Source organism: Octopus sinensis, linkage group LG3, assembly GCF_006345805.1.
Source record: "Octopus sinensis linkage group LG3, ASM634580v1, whole genome shotgun sequence".
In the NCBI taxonomy this organism is placed as follows: Eukaryota; Metazoa; Mollusca; class Cephalopoda; order Octopoda; family Octopodidae; genus Octopus; species Octopus sinensis.
In genome coordinates this window covers 130452450-130468374 of record NC_042999.1, presented here as the reverse complement: position 1 = coordinate 130468374, position 15925 = coordinate 130452450, and the positions used below count along the sequence as shown (strand labels likewise).

Here is a 15925-nt window from a genome sequence, read left to right as displayed (position 1 = left end):
CGTACATTTGTACGATGACTGAACAGAATGAAGTTAAAAGGCTAATGGAAGAGTATAAATGGTATGAAGTTGGTGAGACTAGGTATGCTGTGATTGAAAAGAAGAACATAGATGAGTTTATGGTGAGGTGTGGAAGGGAGAATTGGGAGGCGAAAGATATAAGAATGAGCGATGAATTCGTGGAAAATATGGATGAGTATTTCGGAGTAAGAATGGATATGGAATTTATTCGTATTGGGAAAGAACATTCAAGTGACGGTGAAAACCAAAGGACAGGTAAGTGATGCTAACGGATGGGGCCTTTAGCATCGCTTTCATATTATCATTTTTCATAAATTTTTAATTATAATGTTCTATGTCCCCATGTCTTGTGGTGTCCCCCTCTGTGTCGCCCCTAGTGGGTAATAAAGAATCATATCATCAATATTTAACGTCCTTCTTGAGGCTTTTTCTGCATTAAACGTTTCGGGTCTCAACGGAATTGAAGTTTAATACCTTTAGAACCCTGATTCAGCATCCAGTCATGGCAACACCAAGAGTTTCTATAAAATTGGATCCACACGTAAGCAAAATTGAACTACTCTCTTCTTTACTTGAAAAGTTTTATCTAAACGGAACCTAGAATTAGCATCAAATCATGAATGTTTTGCAATTAATAAACAACTGTTTGTACAGCCTAAGGTGTGTATATATATATATATATATATATATATATATATCCCTTTTTTTTAAAAAGGGATCTGTTGCAACTGAGAGAATATAATACTGGTTTACTTCTGTAGTTTAGAATAATGGCTAACTTTTACTAACCCTTAAGTGACACTCTCAACCTAAATTATCTCTTTTTCTTAAGGGTAATTTTTACTGTCATTCTCACTTTAAATAAGTACAAAAACCGTAACAATTGTTGATCTCACACAAAATTTACGTCTTCCGTCCCCCGCTAGCTCATCTTACCAAGGCTCTACTCTCATTCGACGCAACTACGGGCTGGAAGAAGCCTCGTGGCAGGCCCAGGATCATATTGCCGGACGTGATTGGGGAAGATCTCCAGAAGCACGACATCGCCTTGGAGGATGCAAAGGGCTTGGTACGGGACCGCCAGCGATGGAGAACGCTGGTAGACCTTGTCGGCTCTACGCATGATGATGTCTCAGGGACCACTAACCTGGGATGACCCCAGCCTCATCAAGCAAGAGCATGAAGCGGCAGCATTATTGCAAAGTACCGTAAAGTATTTACCTTCCTTTGGTGATAGTCATATCCATATAAAATTTTTGAAACCTCAATTGATGATGTTCACTGTTCTCCAATGAAAGGTCGATTGATAATGTCTGCTGTTTAAGTGAACCAAAAAATCTTAAAATCACATCCGTAGTGGCGAGAAACACTCGTTCCTCAAATTCTCTCCTTTGCTTTTCCTGACTACCATTGATCATTAAGCTAATGATTATTTGATCTTCACCATAAATCTTAATTAAAATCTGGATTAAAATATTTTGGTCCTCTTCACGTAACATTTTCGTACTTATCTAACCATTCATTTATGCAAAGTTGCGACTCTGGGTATCTCTTTTCTTTTCATAATCTTTAAATGTGTTACTTTGTGATAAAGTCCGAAACTTCAGACAGCTTACACGGCTACTTTTAATCGAAATGGTTATAGATTCCTGAAGTTGGTTCAGTCACAGAGAGACTGTATAGGTGTATTAGTATCCTCTCCGGATCAATGAAGTCGTTTGTATGTTTTTATTGTAAATCCTTTTATTTTTATCAACGTTTTGAAATTATATTAAGGCGGTGAAACTGGTAGAATTATTACCGCGAGGGACAAATCCTCAGCAGCCTTTCTTACGTCTTTATATTCCGAGTTGTTCAAATTCCGCCGAGATTAGTTTTGCCTTTCATCCTTTCAGGGTCGATAAAATAAAGCACTAGTGAAGTGCTGTGGTCAATGTAGTCGACTTCCCCTACCTTTAAAATTACTGACTTAGTGCCAAAATTAGAATTATTACGGCGACTAGATGGTAGAATCGTTACCGCACTGGACAAAATGCATTACAGCATTTCGTTCTTTTTTACGTTCTAAGTTAAAATTCCGCCAAGGTCGAATTTGCTTTTCATCCTTTCAGGATTGATAAAATAAGTACCAGCTGAATACTGGGGTTGATACAATCGACTCCGCCCCCACCAACGGAAATCGTGGCCCTTGTGCCGAAATCTGAAACCATTTTTTTTCTTTTCTTTTTTAGATTACTGATTGGTTGAAGAAAACTCTCGGTTTAGATGATTTCAAGTTTGAGTATAACGAACGTTCATTGTTCATTCTTCGATCGTTAATGAATATTAATTACATCAAGGATAAAACTAGCGAACTCCGAGTCAGTGATTTAAATCAGAAAGCCTTAGAATACAAATCTGAAAATAGAAACTTGTCTCGAGTGCTAAACTTTATGGAACTGGAAGTGGGTAACAATTCCAAATGTTCTAAGAAATATCTGGAAATATTATGCGAACTTGCTCGTCTACTAAACCTTAACAGTTTATCAGAAACTAGTTATATGATGGGTAAGTATGTCTAATTTTTGAACGATAATTTTCATATTTATCTCTTATCGATTTGTAAATTAACATTCCATCGTGAACAGTGGATAAGCAGCATCAAACCTTTTAGTTATGTCTTTAAGTTCTAGTGAATTAAATTAGCATATAATAGATTCGAATTTGTGGCTTTACACTGTTAGAATTAATATTTTATACTATACTTTTAACTTGATCCGCAGAAGTTGCAAAGGCGCTCGGGGTGGGGTCGTGAATTGGAACTTAACATATAAGTACCGAAGTACAAAATGTTCGGCCTTTGAGTCATTTTGTAACTTCTGCCAACTAACTTAATAAATATGTACATGTGTTTTTGAGTTCTGTTTACCTGTTTGTATCATTAAACCTATTTCATATTATATCTAGTACCGTTGAGAAGCAAGAGCTGCACACCAGGAAAGCTAAGACAGCGATATTTTTTTTAAATCTCCGTTTGAAGTGATTTCAATAAACTAGACGGCTTGGTGAGCGTGTGGACATCCTTTATCCCACACAATGCAAAGAAAACTAGTCTTCCTTTTAATACACATTAATTTTTCTTATTCCTTTAACATGATTGCATATCTGAATTTAGCTTAAATCTATCATTTTTAAAAGCTAAACGGCTGATTACGGATGTGAATGGCTTGTTGGTTTGGCTTTTTTTTTTTTTTGCTTTTTATCTTGACATTCATTTCAGACTTTATTCTATTGGTTTTTGTATTAAAAAAAATATATTTATGTATATATAATTTTCTTTAAAAATTAATTTTGTATTTGCTTCGCAGCTTTGATAAATCTTAAAAACGAAATGCAGGTGGTCTCCGAACAGAAATTCAAATTAAAACCCAGTATTGACAACCACTCGAGTATGAAGATCCACTACGGCCTGACCCATTCTACATTATCTAGGACCATCAGTTTTTGTCAGGAGCCAGTTGTAGGATTGGAAAATGGTTTTCAGAAATTCACTTCATTAAAGGAAAAAGCCAAATCTACTGGCATTGACACAACACTTGTCCATGGGGCTATTTTGGATAGTGTGAAAGCTAAAGACAAAATTGTGAAGAACACTAATTCTCTTGAATGTCGGTTGACAGAGTTCAATAAGTTGCCATTAACTTTAAGGTCGATAAGCAACGAAATAAGTAAACTAGAATTCTATAAAAATCAACTTCAAGAAGAATTAGATGATTTGCTAAAACAAAAGAGTTGTACCTACTCTCAATTTTAACCACAATCGAGAAAATATTTTTGGACGCTTTAGATTTTGATATTTAAATTGTTTTCTACCCCACCTCAGTTATTCCTACAAATAAAGGGGATGTTTTAAAAATTAGTGTGCATTCCTTGTTAAGGGTTTCAAAAATAATTGTTCGTTAAGATTTATACTTTTAATATTTTAATTATGCTTTTGATATTATATGGAACATACTGGCTGTAAATAAAAATACTACAGAATGTGCGAAGATTTACTTTTCTTCTTCTTCTTCTTCAGAACTCTTAATATGTAAATCGTATTTGGTTTGTAAGATTTACCATTGAAACATAGTCAAAGAAAATAGTTCCTAAAAATAACTAGTTGAAACTTAAACATTTTATAACCGATGTTTTCTTGTTAAAACGCAAAACTGTGAACACTTATTTTATAAGATGTTGGAATTCAACTGAGAGTATATAGCATTCAATTACTCTAATGGTTTAGGAGGTAGATAAACAGATTTTCAGGTAAACGACAGCAGTGAGATTTATTTGTTGCAAACGCCAAACGTGGTAGGTAAGTAGGATCTAAGAATGACGGAATGCAAGTTATTAGTGACAGGTGTTCTATTAGTTTTAAGGCAGGCAGCCGCCCACCCTCCTCCTAAAGTTATGGGTGGAGTGTATTTTTACTGCCTTCTCATTTTAATAGAGTTTAATTTTGAGGTGGTAGTGGTGGAGTATTCACCATTTCTTAATCTAAGTTTGTTTACACCCACGAATAACAACTTGGTAGCCTCGCTAGTTTATGGATGGCGATGTATGCAAATGATTTAATCTTTATACATGTGGAATTTAATAGCTGCTGATGTGTATACATAGTAGGAATCTGGTACTGAAATGATATTTCCTTAACTTAAAATGTAGTCGTCATCTTGATATATTTTAGTTATCGAGTGGGGAAGGACAAACTAATTTAAGCCGATAATTTTCCATTACTAAAGTTACTGTTACTTATTTTATACAGTATTCCCGTTTAGTGACACGTTTTAAGGGTACGGGATTGTTAGAAATGTCTTTCGTAAGATATCGTTCTTCATCCAACTTGCTGTTTAACCGAGTCTCTCACGCATACAATTGTCATCTTCTGAACGAAAAAGATCTGTCAGGCTACCGTTACTTGTATACAGTAGCTCACCTGGTAATAACGTCTGTGAGCAAGTCAGTTGCATTTCCATCGTTAGTAGCAGACAGCTACCGGTTCCAGCCAATCACTGGTTGGTACCCTACTTCAAACCAAAACTATTCTTTCCTCATTTGGTGCTTTCAAAAGATAACCTGGGCGTCAGCGTTTTCTGTTTCTATGGCAATGAAGTGAAATCATCTCAGTTATCTAATTGTCTAATTGCTTTTCCTTTTTTAGCATCGAATATTATTAGCAGTTCTATTTCTCTGCCTGATCCTACAGGATTATTTATTCTTAGGCTTAATACTAAGACCTTACAGGGATTTGTACCATAATTTCTCAAATAACTAAATCTTTAAGCTTTGCCAGAGTGGCATCTTGGTCAGTCATTTCACAACCGGAGTTTATTTATTTACTTTTTATTTGGCACCGACTACTTGTGTATTGGTATACAGACGAAACTAGTTAATGTTTATTTAAATCTTTATATCGGCAGGTGCTTATGCACTGGATGTATTTGAGTGAGACAGTTTCACCATAATACACCGAGGAAAATAGAGCAATCTTACGTAATTTTAGAAAGCTTGAAGTTGTATTAAATCTGAGATCATATATCACAAGAGTCTACGGTTCTATTATGTTACTAGTATTTATTTTACTGGCCCAGGGGTGGGCAAAACGAAGTCGATTCGTGGAAAATTTTTTTTATCAAGTTATCAGTTTGAAAAGATGTTCAGCGTTTACATTTAACGGATTCTTTTACCGTTTGTATTTTGATTTCGTCACAACCACTTTTCAAGTTCTTCGAGAGCTAATAAAATAAGCACCAGTCATCCTTTCTATTATAGGCACAAAGCCTGAAGTTTTTGGGAAGTTAGTTGAATGCATTGACCTCGGTGTTCAACATATTTCATAGATCCCGGAAAGGTCAAAAATAAAGTCGATCTTAGTGGAATGTGAACTCGGAACGTAAAGGCCGACAACATGCCGTTAGGTATTTTGTTTGGTGTGCTTACAATTCTCCTAACTCGCCACCTTAAAGAGTATTGGTATTAAGCTGTGACTGACTAGTATACCACTCGCTCTCTTATAAACATTAAACCCTTACCAGGAAGAATGTTGAGGCAGTTGAGAGATACGTGTCTTTACTCTTTCTATATCAAATGACCCCCACTAGTTGGCTCAACCAGACGGCTAAAACATGACGCTGACAGATAAATAGCACAAGTGTTTTCAGATATATTGGGCAAACCGCATGTTTCGTTAGCTTGCTGTAAAATCGGAGCAGTATTTCTCTCCCAGTATGTAATTATTGCTGTTGTTAACTGTAAAAGACCACAGTTTGTCTTTATGTAGGATAAATTCTTCTGTTAAATGTTCGCGGACGTTGTTCACATACATCTTCGGAGAGCCCAAGAAATATATTTTCATTCACCAACTCGTTAACTAAGTCTTAGACTCGCGACATCACTAATGAATTAATTTCATTTTCGTTTAATGAAATAATCTAACCAAATTTTAAGTGATTCCTAGCGCATCGTATATTAAATGTTCTTTTTGAATACATTGACAACCTGAAAAGTAGCAAAGGGAGGAAAAGCAATTTAGACAAAACTACTCATGCACTTACAATCTGCTAAATTCATGTGTGATTAATACAGTTTATTTTCTATCATGCTATTGATGTAGCAAAACAGTTATTTAAGCATTAAAAATTTTAAAAAAGCTGCATCCCAGCTGATATCCATTTCTTTTACTTCATTCACATGTAGGAATCCTTTCTAGTTGGCACGAATAACCTTTTTCTATTGAGATAGTGCACGTCATAAATAGGGTCATACCACTACTAATATATGCGGAGAAGATTTTTAACATGTGTAACTAGTCGAAAAACCTCGATTAACTGAAATTAGTCATGAAGACAGTAATTGAAAGAAATACTAGCAAAATATATAGATGATGCATGTGGGAGTGGATCTTCTCATTTTAAAGTCAACTGGTGAACGCAATGGACACCTCAGTCTTATTAGACCTCTTCAGCAAAACGTATTTTTCTCAGATGGCGTTAGTGAGAAGTTGTGTATGTCTGTGTGTGACACACACACGGTCTTGTGGTTAAGGTGTTGCGATTGTAAAATTGTAGTTTCGAGTCTCGGGCGATACGCTATTCTTGTGTGAAACGCTTCATTTCACGTTGTTCTACGATCACTTTGAAATTTGATGTGTGGGACAACTTGCGCATCCCGATTGCAATACCGAAGTATTGGTTTTCGAAGTTTTAATCACATTGTGTTTCAGGCATCCTGCAGATCAAAGAGGCGTTTTTTTTAAAAGAACCCCTAAGAAATGGCTACTCCTCAAGGGAAGGCACAATGCGTATTATGGTTTATTGAGACAAAATCGGATACGCAGACTCACCGAAACTACAGAACAAAGTATGGAAGAGATCTACCATCACGTCCGTTAATTCGTGCATGGCACAAGAAATTTAAGGAGACATGGACAGTGTTAGAATGAGTGGGCGACTAAGAACATCTGAGGAAAACATTGATCGTGTAAGAGAGACTTTTCTCGTTCTCCCACAAAGTCCATCCGTACTGTTGTTAGACAGTTTGAGCTACCGCGTTCAACAGTACACAAAGTCCTACACAAGAACCTGCGATTGTATGCTTATAAAGTACAATTCCTACAGGCAATCGAGCCAAATGATAAACCAAGACGAAAATTGTCTCCTCAGGCGAGTTTGTTTTAGTAATGAGGCAACGTTTCATGTTTCAGGGAATCTGAAAAAAATACAATGTAAGAATCTGGGGATCAGAACAACCTAAAGTGACTAGAGAAGTTCAGCACGATAGTCCCAAAACGAATGTCGGCTATGGAATTATGTGCAATCGAATTATTGGTTCATTTTTCTTCAACGAGAGATTAGTTACTACAAATGTCTACCTTGACCTTTTAATTGAATATGTGGCACCACAACTCCAGAACCTTCAACCGACCATCATTTTCCAGCAAAAGGGTGCCCCCACCACATTGGGGACTGCATGTTCGGGAGTTCCTCAATCAAACATTTCCAGACCGTTGTATTGGAAGAGATGAACCAATTCCGTGGGCACCAAGTTCACCAGACCTCACATTTCTGGATTTCTTTTTATGGGGCTATGTTAAAGATATCGTGTATCGAACAAAGATACAGGACATTACCGAACTAAAGCAAAAGATAACAGATGCGATTGCAACCATTGACGAGGCTATGTGGCAGCGAACATGGCAAGAAATCGAGTACACTCTTGATGTGCTTCGTGCGACTAATAGTACCCATATAGAAGTGTATTAAATGCGGCAAAAAAAAAAAAAAAACTTTGAAAAGCACTGAGTACAATAAAACAAGTCTGATTAAGATATCTTATCAATTGCCTTTTGTAATAAAATTTGTAAATTGTAAAAAGACTTTATGGACACCCTGTATATTATAAAATCTGTAACTTGTATATTTAAGAAATGAATAATACCATCACTGTTGCTGGATAATTTCCATCTGCTATTGATATATTTGTCCCTTTTTTAACACCGTACGTTTGAGATACGATCTTAAGGCGAATACCACAATTCATTCGGCTCCCAATGATTTAACTGCTTTAAGTATGATACACAGATTACTGTTTTAAACAAACACTGCTTCTGTGTTACATATGTAATTATTTGATGGAAGACCATATTCAGTAAATCCCCCACCCCATAACTGTTCTGCTGCAAGTGTCTTCTATAGCCTCGGGTTGACCAAAGCCCTATGAGTGGATCTGGTAGGCAAAAACTGAAAGCCCATTTGTGTGTGTGTGTGTGTGTATCCCTGTGTTTGTCCCCTACTACCGCTTGATGACTTAACTTAGCAGTTCGGTAAAGGAAATCGATAGAATAAGTACTGGGGTCAAGTCATTCGACTAAAAATTCTTCAAAGCAGTACTGTAGCATGGTCGCAGTCTAATGTCTGAAGCAAGTAAAAGGTAAAAAGATATCTAAAAATTGTCAGAGTTTTAGTGATTAGTAACACACTGATATTATGCTTATCCCCCCCCCCCCCCGCACCCCCAAAAGTCACAAAGAATTGCATGCAATCCAAGGTCCGCGATTTGTCCATATCTACACAAATATTGAATTGATCCCAGAACTTTTTTATTTGTTTTTATTGACTACAGGAAGGTTGAAATGGAAAATTGATCTTGACAGATTCTGAACTCAGAACGTAAACATCGCACGCAATTTGTCTGATATACCGATCCTTTATCTCACTCCAAGGCCAAACTATGGATTGTTTTATAGCACTACCAGAACGAAGTCTGTTGAACTGCAATTTACGCCACAATAGTTAAATCCCGTTAAGAGTGAATGGCCAGTTAAAAAAATACACGCACAAAAGAAAATGTGATGACAAAGGAAGAAACGATTATCTTCTGAAATTCATTAGCTTAAAACTGTTCTGCTATAAGACGCAGTGGACTCAGAGTTGAGTACATGAGTAACACCTTATAGCGTCATCGCAGCCTTGAATATGAATTGTAATCTCGCAATATCTAATCGATGTTATATAAATATGGGTCGTAGGACTCAAAAAGCCAGTTACCCGATTTCCATCTAGCTTATCCATATAAATGATTGAAATTACAACTTACTCCTGTATTCAGGGCAAAGACGCTGGTTTGTAGCGCAGTTCGAGGCCAGCAATTTTAGATGAGAGGGGACAAGTCGATTACATCGACCCCAGTACTTGACTGGTACTTTATTTTATTGACTCCGGAGGCATGAAAGGCAGAGATGATCTCGACAGAGATTTGAACTCAGAACCTAAAGAGTCGGAAAATATGCCACTAAACATTCTTGTCCGACGCGCTAACTATTCTGCCAGCTCGTCGCCTTATATCAAATATAGGCTAAGTTAAAAATTTCGAAACTCGGCCATAGTAACAAATGTTTAGTTTCTTTTCTTTTTAAAACCAAAGTAACTGAGTACCTGAACTGAGGACAAAGAGGTAACAAGGAGGAAGGGTGGAATAGCCGGCTAATCCATTTCTTGTGGATACGTAAGGTCGGTACTTATCTGTAAAATTAAATTGAAATAAACGTTCCCTTGGATAGGACGCTATTCTATCGTAGGTAGTTTTTCACGTCGGCAGGATCGAATCCAACACAACACGCTAACGAAGAAACCTCAAGCCTCGAATCGCAATCAGAAATTTAAAAAATTGGATAATGTAGTCTGCGTTCCCTATACATAGGAAAAACACGGGACAGGTGTAGCTAAAATGTCTTTGATTATAGGCCTGTTTGTTCAGAGTTGATCTTGCATTTTAAGGCGATACAGACATTGAGCATGTCAAGCGTCTAAATAGGTTCTCCAAGGCATTCCAACACTCACTCACTTAATGCTATACTTATGCTTCAACGAGAAACAGTCTTCAACTGACACCATTTTAATCATTAAAACAACTAAACCTTCGATCTAATCATTCATATGAAATACAATGCTGATTGATAAATCTTTCAGCTTCAACTAAAAAAAAATTCAACCTCGTATATCTAAAATAATGTATCACAAAGTTTTTTGTCATATAAACTCATTGCTTTCAACATCTTACATAAAGTTAGCATGGCCACAGTCAAATGACTGAAACAAGTAAAAGACTAAGCTGACAACCGATGTTGGTGTGTTTACGTCCCCACAACTTAGCGGTTCGGCAAAAGAGACCGATAGAATAAGTGCTAGGCTTACAAAAAATAAGTCCTGGGGTCGATTTGCTCGACTAAAGGCGGTGCTCCAGCATGGTCACAGTCAAATGACTGAAACAAGTAAAAGACTAAAAGAGCAATCACATTACTAAGCTTTTAACAGTCAAAATCTGATAAGTGTCATTGAAGACAATCATTTTACAACTGTTTCTACACAAGTTAACACTAAGATTTGTAGCTTACAGTCGAGTGAAATTCCTCTCCCCGCTTTATTATATATACGTGCATTCGAACGTAGCAAGTAAAAGCTAGCCTTTGGCCGCTATTTAGATCAAAGAAGCTTGAGAGGCGGTTGGATGGAACCTACACTCGCCTCCTTATGAGAGCTCAAAATCTCTCGTGGAAGCGCCATCCAACCAAAATGCAAATATATGGGAAATTACCACCTGTGTCATCTCTTGTGAAAGGTAGGAGAGTCCAGTTTGCTGGACATTGTTGCAGAGCTGAAAAAGAAGTAATTTCTACTCTTCTCCTCTGGAAGCCATCTACTCGCAATACCAGAGGGCGCACACTCTCCTACCCTGATGTAATCTCCAGGGATACAGGCATCCAGCAACAGGACCTCCGTAATGCTATGATGGACCGTGAAGTCTGGCGTAACATAGTAAATTCCATTGTCTCGACCACGGTCGAACAATGATGATGATGATGATTTAGATCACGTCGTGTCCACTACTCTGGTTGGTTGGTATCGATGCAATTTGTCTCTTACTCTGTCGCCCCAACATGCCGCGTATAACCAATCGCAGCCTCTAAATAAAATCACGCGAAATAGCCTGTTCTCAACCCAGTTTTGAGCGAACAGCTCCTTATAAAAACCCAACTTCTCATCTCGAGGTCTTTTGGTTCTAGACCATTTTAGGTCTCGCCACTGACCACACATCCAGTTTTAGCGACGATACCGCAGCAGCCACGTTGGGACTTACAACTTCGTCCAACAGCATTACGGCAGTCTCCATCATCGCCACCGTCATGTTTTCAACGTCGTCAACATCATCTCTCTACCAGGTTCCAACACTTCTCTGTTCATGAATTACTTCACCATGGATCAACAGAGAATATATAACCTGCAAGAACTCCTGTACCAAGTGACCCAGGCAGCGGCATCACAGCCACGACTTCACGTACATGTACCTGCAACCGGCTCAGCATCATGGCCGCAACTTTTTGATACAGCATTTCAACTACCGTGTACATTTGACTACGAACTGCTATTCTCATTCTTGTGTCTATGAACTTCTCACTTCGATGGCTATAGACTCTTTCATCGTTCTCTTCATTGCCGTTCTTATATGTTCCTCACACGAACATACATCTATGCTTACACACATGCACATTTTGCTCTCATGACGGCCTGTCAATTATTCTGTATACATAACGCGCACACAGTCACACATGTATACATATCAATAAATCTTATCTTAACTATTCTATTCGGTTGTCTCCTATTTCTCTCAGGCACTTACATGTGCTATTCATTTTATATTTATTGTATCGACCGTGTGATGTACTAAAGAGCCATTCCCGCCACCTTGATTCGCACGGTCATCACAAATTATCTTCAAACAGCTAATAGTCACAGAAGAGTCACAAATACAAATTCTCTTGAACATGCTTAGATATGCATTTACAGTTGCTAATAGTTAGCTATTCATCAGGTGGGCCAGGCACCGGCAGATTTAATAACTCCAGTCAATTCAATTTGAAAATGAACTGATTACATTTCAGATACGCCATGTCGAAACAGCTTTCTAATTTCGCATCGTGTTTATTGAACAAGTTCAAGTAGGTTTGCTGAACTGATCTACTTCAGTAGAAACTTAGACACTTTCATCATATCACCTGAAAGATATGAATGGGTAGATATCCCCAAACATTAGAGGTAGCGACTACATTAGACGGAAGAATAGCCTCTCCCAGAAGGCAACTTCTAAATATATGATCAAAGTAATAAGTATGCTTCTAGATCACTACGTTATGACAGAAAATGTCAGTTGTGTCATACCGTTATGAAAGATATCGCACATCATCACCAGCTACCTCAAAATGTCCGCAAAATGCTACTTTTTCACAAGACGTTTCTGAGAAAAAAAAAAAAAAAAACTACGAAGGGTTGTTCTGATGTTCATACGAAAGATACACAAGAATCAGAATATACTCACACATTAGAAATAAGGAACACAGGTGGGCCTTTCCTATAAAAACAGCAATCTGCTATAAACGCAAGAGTCGACCTTGTTCTTTGGGACAAAGAACAAAAGTCAGGCACTATTGTAGAGATACTCTGGGGTCTTGAATAACGCCCACCCCCGCTTATTAAATTTTTCTAATCTATCTCCTGTGAAATTTTATTGTAAGCTATTCATATTGATACAACAGCTGGAGAATCTGATAATTTTATTTTACGTTAAAAATATTATACATATATATGAAAAAAAAAGAACATTACAAATAATACCATATGTTATAAAATAAATTGGATATATAAGCTAAATAATTAATTCTGGTTTAAAAAAAATCAAGGGTGATAGCCTAGAAAATTTTAAATGATTTCTCATTTAGGCACAAGGCCAACAATTTGTGGGGAGGGACAAGTGGATTAAAGTGGATTACTGGTGCTTTATTTTATCGACCCCGTAGGGATGAAAGTAAAGTTAACCTCAGCAGGATTGAACTCAGAACGTAATGGGCCATAACTCTATGCCGAAAGGCACGTTGCCCGATGCTTTAGGCACAAGGCCAGCTATTTAAAAGGAAGGGAAAAGTCGATTAAATTGATTCCCGTTACTAGTACAAAATAATAAACTCTGGGGCATTCATTATTATTTTGACTGACACAAATTGTGAATCAGCATGACAAAAAAAAAAAAAAAAATGACAGGAATGGGAAGAAAATCTGGTGTGTTCTATTTGTTTTCATAACGCATTGAAGAAAAATATTATCCACTGTATATGTAGCCAACGTTCATGCGGGTGAGCCTTCAAAATTTCAGGGCATTGATAACCTTCAACCCTAAGATCAATCATTTCGAGACACAACACACCTGCTTTAGGATACATATAAAACAAATTGCTGTCAGAAAATATGCTTTACAACCAGCCAGAGTTTATAAAAACTTGAGGCTGGACAACTGCCCCAATCTATAACATACGCGTGAGTTTACAACTACTCTACACTGTAGTCAACAAATCTTCATTTTCAGCTTCTCTATGATTTCTCTACCAATCATCAACACAAATTTCACGCAAACTAAGAGCTTCAATGACGAACTGTTTATCCTTACAGACAAGCTTTTTACGGAATAAGGATTTAACAACATCAACACGACTCAAGCAATTTGTATACGAACTTTTTTTCATAATATCATGACAAAGAAAAGAATATTTCGTGGTGCGACGTATGGAAATTATTCTATAGGAGAAAAGCAAACAGTTGCTATAGTGGTAGACAAATTCTAAGAGGAGTATGATGCTGAATTAGAGCGAATGAAAGGGAAAACTCATTGGGATGTTAAAAGGAAACGCCATGTCCCAGACACGCGAAACAGGGATATCTCGCCAAAGCAGTTCGTTTGTTTTACTCGAATTTGGCCGGTGTCAAAAGCTCTGATGAACTATTTGATTCTGCTGTTAAGGTAGCCAAACGCTGTTATTAAAGATATCTGAAAGGCGAACTTGACAGCGCTGAAAAAAATCCAAAGAAACATTTCAAGTCGCTGGAGGAGGTCGTAAAACAAAAGCACCAAGCGTGAAAATCGCCTTGTTTGAAAGCTTTGTGGATGTTAGAACATTGCTGCATGGGAGATCATCACGCTCGTTTCCTATTACAGGCTGAGAAGTTTTATGAGGAATCCATTTGCCAACATACCACATGGGGAAAGCTTTGTTTTTCAAACAGCTGGATGAAAGGTTGGCAAAAAAGAGTATGGAGTATCACTAAAATTTCCAAACAAGCGCATTTCAGTCTCTAAAGAGTAATGTGTTGAGCGCATTCAGGATTATTTGAAGAACATATGGAGTGTGCGTCGTTATTTCCTTGATAAATTTGGCGTATATCCTCTTATCAAATGCCCTTGCACTGGAATGAAAGTAGCGGACATGGTACCTTATTTAGAAATCAAGATACGTTCGTCAAAGAACCATTTGTCTTGGGAACATATCACAATGTTGACCCAGGTTAGCAATGATACCAAAATCAATCTTATCCCAGAGTTTGTATTTAGAGGAACTGGAAAAGACCACCACTCTACATGCTCTGCCTACAATGAAATATCAATGGTCTCCTAAAGGTTCTCACAGATTAGAACAACTGCTCTGTACTATTGAAAATCTTCCAAACCGATTCAATAACTTTTCACATGCAAACTTTGCAATTTATGTGCTCGATGATTACATGTTGCATTTTATGCTGGAGGTGAGAGACCCCCTCTGGAAAAGGGGTTATGTGCTAATCATCATCGGCAATGGTATCGCCGTATTTGTTCAAGTTAACGACATACACTTGCCCAAACAACTGAAAGCAAAATATCGCGAAATAGAGAAAACAAAGATGTTGGAAAAATTAACTCAAACTCCGAATAAAGTATCCACGTCCAATCGATCCGAGATGATGCAGATGCTACATCAAGCACATGCAGATTGCAAGATTGATGTCGAAGCTGCTTTCAAGTTGACGTGGGCTACAAACGCTTTCGATGGCTCTGAAGATTATAAGGTATCAGACCGAACCATGCACTTCGTCGGTCCGTCGATGTGAGAGTTTTATCTAGAGATGATGTCAAAATCCTACCCGAATACTTTTCAGAGAGTCATTAAAAACTTAATTCCACCGAAAGGGGTCAAGCGTGCAAATAATATTGAAGGCTCAGAACTATTTGATGGTGGCGGCATTGAGGAAAAAAGCTGCCGAAAGTGAGTCATCTGGGAATCTTTTGGAGGTGATTGGTCCATCTGGATAAATCCCCATGGAAGTTTCTCAGGAGCCAAAGCACGTTCGGCAAAACATGATGACAGGAAGCTCTATCTCTCCTGTAGGAATCAGCAGTGATGATCAGGTTAATAAAAATGCTCTGTTCCTTGAAAAAGTACAAGTGTTGGATGAAAAAACGAGACCTCTACACTTTTCTTGCCATATCGAAACAAACTCATGTCAACCGTCAGTGAAGCTCGGCAATC

General features: G+C 37.6%; 2 protein-coding genes across 2 annotated transcripts in view; both read left to right on the top strand.

Annotated features, from left to right (window-relative positions):
* The window catches only part of LOC115209851 (protein melted), an 80382-nt gene extending 71366 nt beyond the window's left edge, over window positions 1–9016 (top strand). The window contains exon 17 of the transcript XR_004998327.1: window positions 9005–9016. The gene's annotated coding sequence lies outside the window, so the exon portion shown is untranslated. The remainder of the gene's footprint in view (window positions 1–9004) is intronic.
* Window positions 2311–3870, top strand: LOC115209533. The gene is made up of 2 exons (XM_029777966.2): window positions 2311–2568; window positions 3369–3870. The coding sequence occupies exons 1-2, from the start codon at window positions 2340–2342 to the stop codon at window positions 3812–3814; spliced, it is 675 nt and encodes a 224-aa protein (XP_029633826.2). The 5' UTR covers window positions 2311–2339; the 3' UTR covers window positions 3815–3870.
* Window positions 9017–15925: the final 6909 nt, after the last annotated feature.